Below are 16566 nucleotides of genomic sequence, written 5' to 3' on the forward strand. Positions count from 1 at the left end.
AAACTTTTGCCTTAAGTGATGATATTTCCACTCTGAATATGCACGTGGACCATAACTCACATTTAGTTACTCTAAATGAGCCTCTGAGGCTCACCTAGGTCTGTAATCCACAGAGGACTGTCACAAAGTAGTACAATAAATCAATCAGTAAATAAAAAAAAAAGAAGCTGGGAGTTCAGATCTTTTTAATAGGGATGGAGAATTTCTCTGCTGAAATGGGACTGAGCTTGGCATGTTATACACTATCTCAGCACAGATACAGAATTCCAGGTAATTAGTTTACATATTAAGTAACCAGGATATGTTTTAAGTGAGAACATCTAAGCTGTGGTGGCCTTGTTATATGCGCTCCAGCACTGTCAATTATCAGACTCATACATCTGGAGATTTGCCCTAACAATGCTTAGATCCTGACCTGCAAAATCCTTCATTCTCTGTAAAAGGGGTCAGGCACATAGGAGGTCACCTGAAGGGCTCCATCATTTTCAGGAAACATGTCAAATGAATAGGAATTCTCATTCCGTTCCTGCATGACTTGTGTGAAATTAGCAAAGAGCACAGCCAATGACATAACACTTCTTTTGGAATTTGAAATCAGTTTTGAGGAGTCTGAATGCGATTACATCACGATGTAGTACAACATGGAAGCGGTAACTGACATAAGAAATCCCAATTGTTTCATCTGTTGGAATGACGTTATGGCCATAAAGGAGACTATTCACAGAGCTGGGTGGAGAATGAAGCGTGCTAAGACATAGTGACAGGCCCAACACTGCCAGATCTGAAAGCTGTCCCTTCCACAGTCTTTGAATTTTTATTTTTATAAGAAAAAACATTAACATTACTTGTTAATGCTTTCTACAACAATGACCTCAAACAGACATCCCCACTTGAAATTACTGTGCGATGTAAGTGAGGCTCCCCCTAAACAAAGGGCAATTCCCTCTATATTACAGAGCTTTTTGTTTAAAGAAAACAACATCTTCAGGTCATTATTAGTATATTGTTGCTATTTACATACTTACATTGTTGTTATATTGTTTGACATTATTTATAGAAGCGTTTAAAAACAGAGAGAAAACAAATAATTTGTACAATACTGTATAAAATGTTCATGTGGAATAGCAGCTCTTCAGCTTGTCACACTTCCAACTAAATAGACTCCTAATTTTCCTAGTGATTCATCTCTGCCTACTGCTTCTGATAACAGTGCAGGAAGAGACAAAAATACAAGAAACCCTAATCAAAGATCAGCTTAAAAATGTAAGGGTTCATCAAGCATTTACGGGACTGAAATCATCATTTCTGGATGACACAGGCTGAAATAGTCTGTCAGTCACGCCTGCTTCCGCAGAAAGATGACCTTTCCATGATGTGTATTTGTAAAGATACACATGCAACCTAGAAAACAAAAACATCCCTACATTATTGTTTCAGTTGCTGTGGGGGGTGACTGAAGAGACAGCTAATCCTCTGCCAGGAGTACGTGTACTCAATTTGCTCCGGAATCCTTTTCTTCCTCTACTCAAGGACACAGCAATAGCACCACACCATACATATATCACTTTGATCAGCTCATCTTCTAAAGAAGACAATGACTGTAGTCTTCAGTCATCATATGCGGTGAAAAGACACTCGCAGACCGTGCCACTTGAAACCCCAACAATTAAATAACCAGAGAATAAGACTGAAGAGTGGGCATACACTCTTTTAATCTAATTTAAGATATCCTAATTTCATCTAAAATAGAAACGGGATATAAACAGGCAGATTTACTTCTGTGTGGCAAACCTGTGCCCAAAGATGCTTTCTTCTAGGCCTGTATTTGCATGCTATTGTTTAACTATGCAGCCCTGACCCCTGACTCAGGGAAGAATCCAGGTACAAGTGTCTTCAAACCCCACTGGCCACTCAATATTATACTCCCAAACATTGTGGAAGGGTTCAACAGCACAGGCAAAACCCTCAACCTGTGTTCACAATGAGCACTGGATCAAAAACTAACAGGCAGAATCCTGCTCCTCAAGCCTAGACAGCTACCTGGAGTAATACTGCCTCTCACTAAGTGCAGATACACACATACTGCTTTCTGAAGTGCTGTCACCACCTTCCACTCTCAGCACGGCACAGCTCTCCCCCATCTCTTTGCCTTACTGTACAACAAAACACCTCCTCTATCTGCCATTTCTGTCACCTGCAAAGCACTTCTGGCCCCAGAACACCTTCCCACACCAGCTCAAAACCAGACTTGCTTTACCACAGGCTTCTCATGCAGAGGTCTTCAAAGCTCTGGAACCCCAACTGTACACAGCTTTTCTTTGACATGGTAAGCAGTCCAAGACAATCCCTGCTCCACATATCCAACATTTCAGCCCCTCTAAATCCAAATCAGACAAGCCCTTGCCTAGCTTCTCCTTTGTGAGGGTGACAGCAGCAGCCTGGCTTCCATGGAACACAGACATAGCCCAAGAACAAGCAGAAGCATTTTCTCAAGCCCACAAAGCTGCAGATGATGAAAATGCTGTGAGCCACGAAGCCATTCAGGTGGCATCCAAATCTAGCCTGCAGATTGCCTGTTTGCTGTCCCCAGTACGCAGTCAAAAATCATCAAGCTGGAGACTTAAACAAAAATTGGAAGAAACAGAAGAACTGTAAAAGACAACCTAGAGGCTGATTTCAGACCGCTCCTTTAAAGTTTGTGACAGCTGACACTATAGCTACAGGACAAGCTATTGTAAATCCTCCAGAAAACACTTCAGCTTACAAGCAAGTTGGAAGAGAAATTGGTATTTTTCATAAAAATCTGGCAGGACTTCACCATGTTATGCTAAGGACTGCAGCGCAGAGCTGAATTGGAAAGAGCAGAAGAGGCACCTCCTTCCACAGAGCTTCTGGGGAAAGAGCATACATCTCACCCATTATTTATTAGCTACTTGACAGCACTTAGGGCTGTGCTTTCAGTATCAAAAAAAATAAAAATAAATCAAAGAAAGCAACTTCTCCTCAATGGTAGAGGTGACAGAATCTTATAATCCTGCTGTCAGCCTAAACAGCTGCATTTCTTACTTCTTCATGTAGTACTTGCGTAAATTAGATTTTCAGTTCAGAAACACTACAACAGAAACACATTTTTTCCTAGAAGAATTTGTAAGCTGATCAAGGTTTCTAGTAGACTACAATGAATCAGCTGCACTAGATCACTAATTGCTAAGTCACTAGCAGTTTTGTACTCTGCTTTTAGCTATCTATGCAAAAGTCATCCCAAATTACAACAAACTATTTTTGCCTTTCTCTTTAGCTGCCTGCTTTAGCAAATTATCAAGATTCATAAAGAGATAGCACAGGCGAGGGAAATCTACATTGTCTGCATATTCATATGCAGTATATGGTTATTGTAGATCAGCGGGTTTTAAAGCCAGAAGCATTAGTCACCTTCACAAACACCAACTTTTTCCTCAAAACTTAGAAGTGGGATAAGTACCTAAACTGGGAGGAAAAAATGTTATTTTGTAGACAAAAAGACAAAACACATTAAGATATGTAGCCATGGCTAAATGCATTCAAAAGTTTAATGGTTTAATCAACAGGATGAAGACAAATATGACAGAAGGACCAGAACAGAGCAGTAGAAACAACTAATTACAGCTATTTTCAGAGCCCATGTTGCAAATAGTATACAGACACTACAGGAAAAAGAAAGACAACTTTGCATGTGACTTATCCAAATCTCAGTGAAAAGAAGTATCTACCTGTTCCTCTTGGGTTAGATTTTATCTCCTCTATAGCAAACACTAAGAATATCAACTACTCTCACGGTCATGTATTGCCACTGACAGACAGCCTCTATATAACCCTATGAAGGAACACACTGCCATAACTTCTCCTGGATGGATCAGAAAGGCAAAGATAGAACAGGCTTTGCAACCAAGACAAAATGATGTCTGATGATTCTTGGAAATTTTACCATAAGCACCATTTTGCCTGTTTCAGGCAGTGTTCATTCTTAAGCTTTTTCCCCTTGAACTTCACAGTCTAATTACATTTTTATTTCAAACTACAGTTAAAAATCAAAAGAAGGAATTCCTTGCAGTTCTTTTAAATAAAATAATTTCTGGTTACAAAAATGCTCTTACTGCCAACAGTTTGAATTTGACTGTCACGGAAAAGCAGATAAACTAACAAATGCAAACACAAGTTAAGCCACAGAATTCTTTAAGGAGTCAAAGTATTTCTAATTCTTGGTCTATTTCCAGTACAAAGATAGCTTTGAAGTCAGATCACTATTCATCACACCGTCTAAGGATGAATGTGTTCTTTCAAACTACTAAAATGAACATTTTCTTACCAATGAAACCCAGCTGAGAAAATTCCAGAATCATCCAATCTTCAGAAGCGAGCTGAAGTGCAAAGTTTTTTATTGTGCTGAAGTAATTCTGCTTGACAACAATGTCATCTTCAAGCTAGAAAAAGGGAGCAGTGATATCAACATCCATAAAAAACAGAAAAGCGATAGGAGAAAACACTACTAGGAAATAGTGATTTGTAATACACTGCTAACACACACCCATATATTTTTAATGCAAGCACTGCTATAAAGCTTCAGCTCTACAGACAAGAATAAATATTTTAGGGTTCATAGTCCATCAGTGGAGAATTAATCCAGAATCCTTCTGAAATAAAACGCCATGAATACATCTCAACATAATGCAGAAGTTAATTTGGTAGTAACATCACATAGCTTTTCTAGCTTCTACCTACAGAAAGCAACCATTCATGAAATAATTCCAGATTAAGCGACACCATCAGGACATTACATGAAGAACAAATAGAATTTTTATATTATTTCTATGACAGCGTGATTATTTACTCACTCCCTTCCTAGAGGCTCTCCTCAAGAAGCTGAGATCTACAGAGGCAGGACTCACTTCCCCATTTTCTGACTTCAGCTGACAAACAGAAGAGCAGGTGCATAGTCCAGCCTTGCCCAGACAGCACAACTTCCAAGACACTGTGCTGCAATTCCTTTATTGCACATTAAGTGCAGGCTGCTGCATAAAGGATACTGCTTCTCCTCTTCTGACTTCTAGAGCATTCAAGCTCACCTCCTTGTGCTGGCACTAACGTTTGTGTGACTGCCTAGCTTCAAGCAGGCTGCCAATACATCCCTCCCTGCACAGCTGCCAGGAGAACTGAGTCTCCAGCAGCTCTTAAAGAGCAGTCAGCATAACTCATATAACTTCATGAGCAGAGTGTTATACCCAAAGGATACAATCCCAAAATGTACATGAAAATCCTAAGCACAGCTACTCACTAGATCTGCTACACTTGTAGGCAAGGCTTCTACTTTAATGCAGTGAGTCAAACAGGAACAATCCTGAGCCAAAACCTGTAGCTATACACAACAGATTCTGGAGATCAAAGTGACACTGCACATGCTTTCAGGAGAAAGAAGAATAGATTTTAGCTCAACTTCTGCTCAAGACTACGCTGATGTCTTTTGCCTCAACTGCAAGTCATCTGGGGGAAAAAGAAGAAACAGTAGTTAAGCTGCCTGCATTCCTTCACTTTTTATGCTAAGCATCTTAAGATGAAAATCAATCATACGCAGTAAGTTGCTTTCTACTTTGAAGAGTGTCATTCACAAATTACTTCCTTAGATACCACAGCCCACATACTTATTGGTGGAATCACATTAACTCTACTCTGTGTAGGTCCTTCTGCTGTGAGCACTGGCACAATTTTTGGAGATTCATTTAAAACCAAGAACAGAAACCTACCTGGATGTAATAAACTCCCTTTTTCTGGGCGTACATCATAAGAAAACAGTAATCCAAGTTTTGTTTTGTTCTCCATCTGAAAATCAATGACAAATTTAAGTACTACAGAAAAAGTTATTTCAGTACACACTGGCAATGCAAAGTAGATTTCATTATGAAGAATGACACACATTGGTGAAATATTAGGAAAACTGCTTTTGGCATCATTCCCTCAGGAAAGAAAAAAAAGCAACAAAGCCTTCTTGTTATGCTTTAATGTAGACATAAAAACTGGTTTAAGTTGCCTCTGGTTCTGTGAATGCTACCTTACATTTCACTAAAACACATGTCCATTTTAAATAATAATCCAGAAGCAATATGTTTTACAACGTATTTCAGGAAGAAGAACAGTAAACAACCTCTGTTTTCCTCCCAGAATTTAACATTGAAAGAATTCACTGAAGCTCAGCATTAAACTCAGATCACGCACAGAACAGCATACAGATACAAGGGCATTGAGAAGGACTCAGTGCTCTTTTAGCAGCCTGGCACTTCTGAGAATTACAGTAAGAAAACATTTAAAGAATCCACTTCCCACTTGTCAATTTATAAACAAGGAAAGTGTGGATGTGGGAGGAGATGAGAAAAGATCTAAAGGAAATAAACTCACCTCACTCTCTCTTTTGAGTCTCCAAACGTCTCTTTCAAGTTTGTCAAATCAGGATAGTACGTTGCAGGAGGGGCTATTACTTCCACCAACCCAGAATTGATCTCTGTAGAAAATCTGTCAGTAGAAACAGAGAGTCATACAAGCTATTTTGAGTTCTGGTTGTAACAACTACTCATTGAAACAAGGGATGTAAAGTAAGAAAGTATATACTGTTTTGCCTAACACCTTCTTTAGAATAGTGTAGCCACTTGATTAATAATCAGAATGTTAATTAGCTTCTAAGTACTTGATTTTTATTCCCTCACTAAAACCTAGTAATTTTCTTCTACAGTTCTCTTTGAACATACAGAATACAAGGCAATAACACAGAAGTAACAAATTCCCATTAACGTTAAACCAATTAAAGTCACTTAGAGCCCACAAAATCAATTTAAATTCAATTTATTTTAGATTAATCAATTGAATAATCACCACTTAATTTATCATTTAATACTCTTTTTTATTCAAACGTAGAAATCCCTTCCCTAACCAAAAATGTACAATCTCCTATTTCCATAACACTTCTTAGTATTTATTACAGTGTTACTTAGGAAAAACAAAAAGCAAAGTCACCAATAAGCAAAGAAGTTCCTCATTAAAACTGCAACTTACTCTTTTTCCAGGCTCGCAACAACATTGTTAACGTAATCAAGATCGGTCTGGAAAAAAGAACAACAAGAAAAAAACAATAAATAAAATACTTAACAGCTTTGCTGCTACACTTTATTAACACAGCCATTTGAGGTAGCTGTGCTTGACAATAAATTTCCGTGTGCAAGACATTTGAGTAATACAATTTCATGAATGATGCGTTCCTATGTCCTGCATCTAACAGGAGAAGAATTTTTAAGTAGACAGAATGGGATGACTGGCTTTATCTCTGCTTTTAACAGATACTTCTAACATAACAATTGTTTTTTTCAGTTCATGCTCTTAATGACAAAATATCTCATGGGTGTTTGCGTAGGAAGAATTTCACAGAACTGTTACACAATAATAAACTATACAAAAATATTATCAAGGTGAGCCTTCCGGCAAACAGGGCATTAAACATGCATTTATTTTATAAGTACATCTCCTAAACTTTTATCAGTTTTAAGAAGATTTGCAATCTATAAATCAGCGAAGATTCTGGTGCTTGTGAAGATTCTGCAGAACATGTGCCTTTCGAATGCCGGAAACAAAGGAATAGCTCATACTTTCTGATCAATTTGTAATGCAGATTTTATCATTACAGGATTATACACACAGAGAATAAAACCCTCCCAAGTATTTCTATAGAACCACTAATCTTGTTTGGTAAAGGTTCTTACCTTTTGATCTTTCAAAATTGGAACGGTGATTTTTAAGTTATTTCAATTGTGTTGGTTTGGTGTTTTTTTTTAACCCAACACACTGCCTTCCAGTCATGCATAATTTTTGTAAAAGTACAACAATGTTGTTTTGTTGCTTGATTTTTTCCACCCAAAAGCTGGTTGCAAGTACTACATACAAGAGTTAAAAGCATTTGTCGTACTTTCCTTCATGAATACTTTCTTTGTAAGCACTATTCCTAGCCTTCTACAGGACAGCTGCTTGTTAGACCTTCTAAGATTTCTGCAAACTAAAACTCATCTTGCTACAAGTTCCACTCAAGCAGACCGGACTTAGCGACACATGGCTTGTTCATTCATTGCTTATCACAGGAAAGTAGTCTAACCCTTAGAGTTCGGGTACTATGGTTAGGCTGAGGTTGGACTTGATGATCTTTGAGGTCTTTTCCAACCTGAGTAATTCTACAATTCTATGATTATATCACCTTTTTTTTTTTTAACTGTGTTTTTAATAGCTGCAAATCGTTACACAAAGATACTTCAATAACCATTATATTATACTGAAACACTTTGTGTTTTTCTTTCCTTTTAAATATTAAAAATATAGATTGTTTAGCCTCATATTAACAAGTCAAATATTTGTTAAACAGTCTATAATGTAACTGTGCTGGAAAAACATCTTTTAAGTAGACACCAGAAACACAGTTTTCTTCTACACAGTATTCCAGACATTAAAATAAATGCCAAGTTACATCTTAACTGGAAGCATGTGCTTAGCCACAAGCCTGTACATCAGTATAACTCTTCTCAAAACAAACAGTTTTGTTTTGTGCTAATACAGGATGGACCACAACCAGCAAAGAAAGTAAACATGGAATCAGAGCTTTTCCGTTACTTTTTCTGTGTTCCCTTCATGCACAAGTTTGGTAATTTCCAAGTCAGAACAGCAGTTAAAACAGCCTTGCATTTAAGAGAAGTAGCTTGTAGACTTCCAACCATAATCAGTGCTACTGTCAAACAAAGTCAAGATGGGCTGGTCTAGCTTTATCAAAAACAAGATAAAGAAGACACTACTGCTCTTTCAATAGGTAACACCTTCTGAATCAACATTTCACCACCACATCAGAATAGCGTAAAAGGAGATGCCACTTTGAGAATGAAAAAAGATTGATACGGAAAGAGCTGATAACATTTTTCACAAGCAAATGCATTATGTGGTGAGGTGTTGGAACAGGCTGCCCAGAGAGGTTGTGGATGCCCTGTCCCTGGAGGTGTTCAAGGCCAGGTTGGATGGGGCCCTGGGCAGCCTGGTCTAGTATTAGATATGGAGGTTGACAGCCCCGCACATGGCACAGGAGTTGGAGCTTCATGATCCTTGAGGTCCCTCCTATGATTCCATGAAAAGCATTACAAATATGCTATATCCTTTGATTACTTCAATATAAGTAATTGCATTTTTATCTACCAGCATCACTTGAGATATCAGAACCACAACTTCAACACCGAGCCCTGCCTCTCAGAATAAGCAAGCTGCAACACCATCATTCAATGTATAAACTTCGAGAGGCAATTAGCTCCTCTCATTACCCAGCCTAACACTCAGTGTGATCTTTGCCAGTGCCCTTCAGCTGAATTCATGTGCCAGGAAGGTGGCACTTGTAAGTTATTTCACACAACCTCATCAACTAAATACAAGAACATGCAGTGAATTTGATCAAACTGTCACAGTGCCCAAGGGAAGAGTTAACTATGCAGAAGACTCTGCAGTGCAGCAATGGAAGGAAATCTGAAGTAGTCAGATAATTGCTTGCACCTAAGGGTATTTTGACTCTATCAATAAATTTGGCCAGTAACTGAAGAGTGGTGGAAAAACCTATTATTGACAAAGATTTATTCCCTGTTCTTGATAAAGAAGGCTTCTACTGCCTCATTAGAATAAGACTGAAGTCCTCTTTGTCAACCTGCAATACATGTGAATGCTGCAAATAAGTACGAACTATGAATTATATAAGGAACAACACTCTTTTTTTTCTCAGTGTACGTTAACGAAGACAAGATAAATCCAGATTAATCAAAAGGAAATCATCCATGAAAGAAAGTGCAACTGTTCTTCAGGCTCACAAAGAAGATCGCCTGATAAATACCAGCTTGACTTTGGAACAGCTATGAAGAACATAAATTCTGGCTCATGATATCAGTGCCATTTTCATCTACTGAAAGGAAATGCCAATGGTGATCCCAATCACAGCTGCACAATCTGTAAGACGACAGCAATGAATGCTTGTGCCTACTAAATCAGAAGGCATTACCACTCATTAGTAAAACTGTTCAAGTTGAAAATTAAATAATTCTTAGCAGTTTGGAACTTCAGAAAAGGAAGCAGAAATTAACATTTAAAGAACTGTTCTCCTTAAAAATTAAATGTCAAACAGCGAAAGGACACAGCCTAAGAGTTAATACTGCCAATGAATCATGAAGCCTCAAAAACAAATTTGTCTTGTTAGGTAGATTTCTTGGGACTAATGAAAGGCATAAACAGGACCTGTTGTTTCAATATCAGCAGTTGAAATCTTTCTTGTCTGCTCTTTCTTTCTAGTCATATGAAATTACAGATTCCAGTGGAAGCAGGAATATGTGGAGAGACTCTCCTTTTTTCATTTGTATTAGATCAAGAGCAAAGATTCATTCAAGTCAATATCTTGCATCCAGCAGCAACAGCCATGAATATATACATAAAAAAAGAGTACAAACGGGTCAAGAAAACACAGTACTCCCCCTTCCAGTGACCAGCCGCACTGCTTTCAATTCAGGTTACTTCCTGAGATAGATGTGACTGTGTATGTTTATACTTCTCAGTAAACTCCTTTTTCCATCTACCACACAAGTATCTCCTTGAGTCTCTCTAAACTTTCAGCAAGAAAGGAAGACTTTGGCTTATGAAATCTATGGCATCTCATCAGTGTCTGAACATGGTAACATCTAAGGTTCAGTCTGTACATCAACTATTTTAATGACAGACACAAAAACACAGTGAACAGCAATGAACAAAAGTCCAATTTTTTTTATTGATTTGATGAGTAGGCATGCACAAAGCAAAGCAGAAGAATATATTAGCAGCGAGGTTCACAGTTTAGTTATGTGCTCACTTAAAATACTGTCTTGATTTTAGATTTTGCCTCTTGATTTCATATAGAGGCATCCAGATTGCATTTGTATCACCACAAGATTAGAATCAATTCTAATCCTCATATGTAAGATCAAAACCAGTGAGTAAACACAGGAATGAAGATCAGTCAGTGCAGAAGCAGAGCAAGTGCAGAAATAGCTTGCACTAAGCCACATACTAAACGAGACATGGTACAGCCAGAAGAAGCAAAAATAACCTTTGAGTCTGAACATCTATACTGCATTGTAAAGCACAGGATCCCTGCCCCCTGTTTTATTTTCTTCTGATGGCAATCAATGTCAACACCAGGCTAGTTAACTTGGCTGGGGCGGGGGGGGGGGGGGGGGGAAAGGGGGGAGAGTTAGAACTACATGATTTTAAGGTCTCTTCCAACTTGAATCATTCTGCAATTCTTTCCAATTCTATGATTCTCTTCTTCTGAAAGGATGACTTACCAAGCTTGACTTGCTTTTTTCCCAAGCTGTAATTGTCAAGATGCACGCTGAAACACTATGTAAAATGCACAGATTTATAGTAGATTACTCTGCTTTCAGCAGAGCTCCTTTCAATCTCAGTGATTCTGTGAGCATCACATCTTTCCTCATCGGACCAAACATCTGTTCGGATTTAATTTCTATTTTGGTAGCCCATAAGAGTCGGTTTTAGGAAGGGAAGTACAGATAGAAGCAAAGATGGCACCAAAACTTCAAAGACTTTTTCATGGGCTTCTGGGAAATGAAGTTAAGCTACCAATCCTACAAATTCAAAAAGAGAAGCTTCAGGGAACACTGGGAAGATTTCATATATATCAGCTATACCGCATATTCTAAATAATGTGGTTTATCTCACTCATCAAATTGCCCAGATTTTAGTTCTTAAATGACATCTAGCAGAAATCAGCCTGAACTTATCCAAGAACACCTTTCCCCTTGAAAAAGAAAAAATATTCTCTGGGAAACAACCATGCTAATGTGCAAGAAGTGGTAATCTCATTGTTTATCCATTACAACAATTTCATTTGAACTTTCATCATTCTTGTAGAACAAGGGCGGAATAATTTAAGGGTATTTTAAATAATTACGAGCAATGCAAAATTTAACAGCCTCCAGAAAAGACGAAATAAATCTACGTTCGACTTGAAATGCTGAAAGCACATATGAATATAATTACCCGTACTCAAGGCCTTAAAATTCACATAGGAAAAAAATCACCCACTAAAATGGCACTTAAACAAATTTTTAGAGATTCATGCCATGAAAAGGCCCTCAGGATTAGAAGTAAAGCAGTGGTTTCTAATGGTTGCAATAGTGTAAGTACAAACACGAAGCCTGTGGAAAAAGGTAATAGTTTCTGTCAGAGTTCAACCAATACACATAAAAAAGATAATTTTCATGAATGCAGTGTCTGCTTTCAGATCTTAAGCAGCAATTTCAAGTTAAACACAGGAAACATGAAAACCAGGCGCAGCTCAAAAGGGAAAAAAAAAAGTACTGTCATAAAATAGGCTGCTAACGTTAACTAAACAAAAAGGAGCCTCTGGGTACTACACGAACTAATGACTTTATCCTTCCCTTACTCATCCTAACATAGGTAAGAGCCCTCATCCTAACATAGGTAAGAAATACCTTTCTCTCTTCAGCTGCTTCAGCATTACACTCAAAGCATCTCAGGACAAGATTTCGCAACACAAAGCACTGGCAGCAGTGTCAGAAACACAAGTTTATTCTTGTATCACTCCACTGTCATTTGTCCCTGTCCTCGCACCCTGTACATCTGCTTCTCAGTCATGAAAGAACACATCCCTACAGGTTGTGCTGTCACTTGCAGCACCACAGAGAACAAGCTTAGCTTCTAAAAGGCCAGCCAGCAAGAAAACAAAAAAGAAAAATTAAGGGACTAATAAAAACAGCACATTTAGATGGAAATAACAATATAAAGCCTTCAACTAGCTTTGTATATATTACAGATGAAGCCTAGTTTGTAGAGTCTGAAAGAAAGCAGAATACTTGGCCCAGAGACCTGGGGAAAATTCTTTGTGCCCTTAGGTGGGCCTGTAAATCATGGAAAAGGTCTAGATGATCTGTTTAGACCAAGATAGGTAGTAGTTGTTTACAGTCAAAAGCACACTTCAAAGTAGTGTTCCTCACTTAGAGGACAGATTGACTTTCTCCTCACTGTCTCTAAGTCAAAGCAGACCACAGTAGTAAAACTTGAGAACATCATCCAAAACTCACTGAAGTCACCTACTACTAAGCTTCTGAAATACACTCATTACAGCTACTTTTCATCTCACAAATATGTTAGATGCTACTGGGAAGTTTAGATACAACTCTATTAACATTGATGGTATCCAATGAGAAAGATCGGACAGTTACTGTGACTCTAGCACATCTAAAAAGTATCTTGTAAAGAGAAGTATTTCAAGTCTAGAGCTTGAGAAAATAGCAGTCCTGAAATTCACCATTCTGCTGAGACACCAGATTTATCTGATGTTTATCTGACATTTTCTAGGTGCCAAAATAGAGATCACAATAGCAGCTTAAATACTTCAAATTCTATTTGATAGCCTGAGCTACCCCTCTATATTTAAGAGCTATAATTGTAAGTAGAAACTGAGTTCATCCTGAGAAGAGTTTTGAATTAGATATCCAAAACAAAGACTATCTTTAAAATTACCTGGTGAACATTATATTATATAAATTTAGCACAACAGCCTTGTCTACTTTTCACTTTTATTTAATATATACACATTCATACATATGTATATGTGTGTAAGTGTATGCTTATGCTAACACCTAGAGGTCTTCCTCCAATGTGTGGTTAAATCATCTGAGGACTTGGAACACAATTCTCCAGCACTGCTCTGAAGTTTTCAATGATTAACAGAAAGAATGAAATGTCTCTGTAGCCAGGACAATATAAATTTGTCTGAGCTGAGAGCAAGAGACAAAATACACTTTTATTTTAAGCCTATCAGGAGATAAATATATCAAAGAGATCTCTAATTCCAGCCCCCAGCTACAGAAGGTAAAAAATACAGGCTTGCCTGTTTTGCTGGAGATGTTTTCAATTTTGCATTCTGATGTCAATACTTGCAAATCATCTTTGGTAGGGTTTGGCCTGGTGCTGTCAGTGCTTAATTTGCTAAGGCTTTGTTCATACCAGTGGCACAAGTGATATGGTCTAACCCTGGCATGCAGTTCAGCACCACACAACTGCACGCTTACTCTTCCCACAATGGGATTTGGGAAAGGATTGGAAAGGTAACAATAAAGAAGTCATGGGTTGAGATAAAGATGGTTTACCAGGTAAAGCAAAGAAAACTGTGCAAGCAAATTAAAAATGAATTAATTCACTACTACTTATCAGCAAGCAGATGTTCAGCTACTTCCAGGAATACCAGGCTCATCACGCATTATCATTCTGTGGAACCTCCTGCAGATTCATTCCTCCAGCATTTATTGCCGAGTATGTCCCCATTTGGTGTGGAATATCCCCTTGGACTGTTTGGGTCAGCTGTCCTGGCTGTGGTTCACCCTCCCAGCTTCTTGCTGGCAGAGCAGCACAGCAGAAGTCCCTGCCTCTGTGCAGCACTGCTCAATGACAACTACAACATCAGTGTGTTTCCACCACCGCTATTTTCATCACAGATCCGAAACACTGCACCACACAAGCCCCTACAAAGAAAACATAAGTCTGTGCCAGCCAAAACAATGACAACAGGATGGTACCCAGGACAGTACTTTGTTGGGTGTTTGCATTGCACTGACCCAGCCACTAGAGAAACCTTGCCAAAAAATAATGCAAGATTCTCCACAAGAGGAAGACAGAGAAAACACTGCTGAAGATTAACAACTTTTAATTTAGCAGCCACTGTTCACATAAACAGCTGACAGGGTAATAAGAGAAGATGTTTAAAGTTCAAATGTTTCTAGCCTAAGTGAGTTGTTCACGTGAGAAAGAACAGAGTAAGACTAGAATAACCGATAGGCAAGAAAGGGAAGAGTACAGACTGGTGCTCCAACTATAAGTGGCTGGACAACAGCCCTACAGTTCTGCAGTTCTGTGACAATCACTGCCCAATCAGACGTAATCAGCAGCACACGACATTAGTAAAATACTTCTGCATGGTTATGAATTCTGATTTCTGAAATGAATCCGTCTTTTTTTTATATATATATTCTTGGTGAAATCAAGGGCTTCTAGCCTTTCCAATACACACTGATTAGTGCTTGTGAAAAAGACTGTGCTGAGCACAGTCACTGATTAATGAAGCGGACTGGCAATCATTTGTGATCTATTTAGGGCAAGTCTAAGACACATATATATACATATGTATATGTGTGTATACATACATATATATGTATATACATATATAGTTTGGATACCACAAAAGTATTTTAACTTCTCTCATATTCAGTAGCGTACATGTCATTTGTTCCACTATAACGTGGATATTTCAGAACCACATTTCTCTTGTTATTCTCAATCCTTATGAAATAAAACTGCTTGACAGTCACTTTAATCCAATGCTCATAGATATTTTAAACCCAGAGCCTACAGCTTAGTCCGAAAACAAGTTTTCACACAAAGCAAGTTTATGAGATACGAATTGTTTGTTTCAAATCATCTGAATGTGCTGCACTGTTAAGAGGAATAAAAAGATTTTAAGTACAGACATATAAGGAATCATTCCTGCTTATCAGTCCTCCTAACGAATCCCTGCAAATTATTCTGCAATAAAATTATATTAACAGATTGAAGAACACAGACGTATGTCAGCTACTGAGACACTTGAACAGGTTTCTGTCAAGCAATTCTAGTAATTATTTAAATTGGTGATTAGATATCACGTCAACCAAGATATTTTAGAATTCCTTAAACTTTCAAGTATGGAAATTTACTGTGTATAATCACATCACTGAGAAATATCCACACAGTAAATTAATATGCAGATATCTTCATTTAGCAACCAGAATAAGCCTATATTTACAAGCTCATCTGTTTACACTGCTCATGCTGCTTGCAGAAGGTCATTAGCTGTAACTTTCAATTTGTTTTCCATGAAAAAAGTCAAATTTATAAGAAGGAAGTGAGATAGAACTGCTGAAAGAAAGAAATGAAGTATTAGAAGAAGTTTCTTATGGTGCTTAGCACAGAAGAGATTACAGTTTATAGCTATGTCTCTCAGCAATGCTTATTCACACTGTCAATTCAACTTCTCAAATTAAATCAGCAAGAGAATACTTGTACAAGCCTTTCAAAATACCAGTCTTCATACAATTCTCTTGTAAAAGTATTTCTGTGAAGCCTAACTATTCTTTGTTGTTGGTACAAGCTATAGAGAAAGCAGAGATAGTAGTTATAGTCTCTTAAGTAAGATTCTATCACATCACGACCATTTCGCGCAGTCCTTAAATGGCACAAATGTTTAGCAGAAGCCATATCATTTCTTCAGAAGCTTTTGACACCATCTTGCACAACTGGCAAAAGTTTTTATGTACTTTTAATAACCTTCTTTAATGCACAGATATTAACGCTAGCAATAGTCTAACATCTTAGGCTAGGAAACCCCAGAGTCAAAGCTACATTAAAAGCAAAAGCACTTAATTTTGTTCAAGT

At 37.9% G+C, this 16566-nt stretch overlaps 1 protein-coding gene across 3 annotated transcripts in view; it reads right to left on the reverse strand.

The window, feature by feature from the left end:
- Positions 1-16566, reverse strand: part of MGAT4A (alpha-1,3-mannosyl-glycoprotein 4-beta-N-acetylglucosaminyltransferase A) — a 67376-nt gene that overhangs the window by 19575 nt on the left and 31235 nt on the right. For all 3 annotated transcript variants that reach the window (XM_015850787.1, XM_015850772.1, XM_015850779.1), the window contains exons 6-9: positions 7078-7124; positions 6427-6540; positions 5778-5853; positions 4346-4460 (exon numbers count right to left, since the gene is read on the reverse strand). In XM_015850787.1, coding sequence (XP_015706273.1) covers positions 4346-4460; positions 5778-5853; positions 6427-6540; positions 7078-7124 — 352 coding nt within the window. The remainder of the gene's footprint in view (positions 1-4345; positions 4461-5777; positions 5854-6426; positions 6541-7077; positions 7125-16566) is intronic.

The sequence above is a fragment of the Coturnix japonica genome, chromosome 1, assembly GCF_001577835.2.
Source record: "Coturnix japonica isolate 7356 chromosome 1, Coturnix japonica 2.1, whole genome shotgun sequence".
Lineage (NCBI taxonomy): Eukaryota > Metazoa > Chordata > Aves > Galliformes > Phasianidae > Coturnix > Coturnix japonica.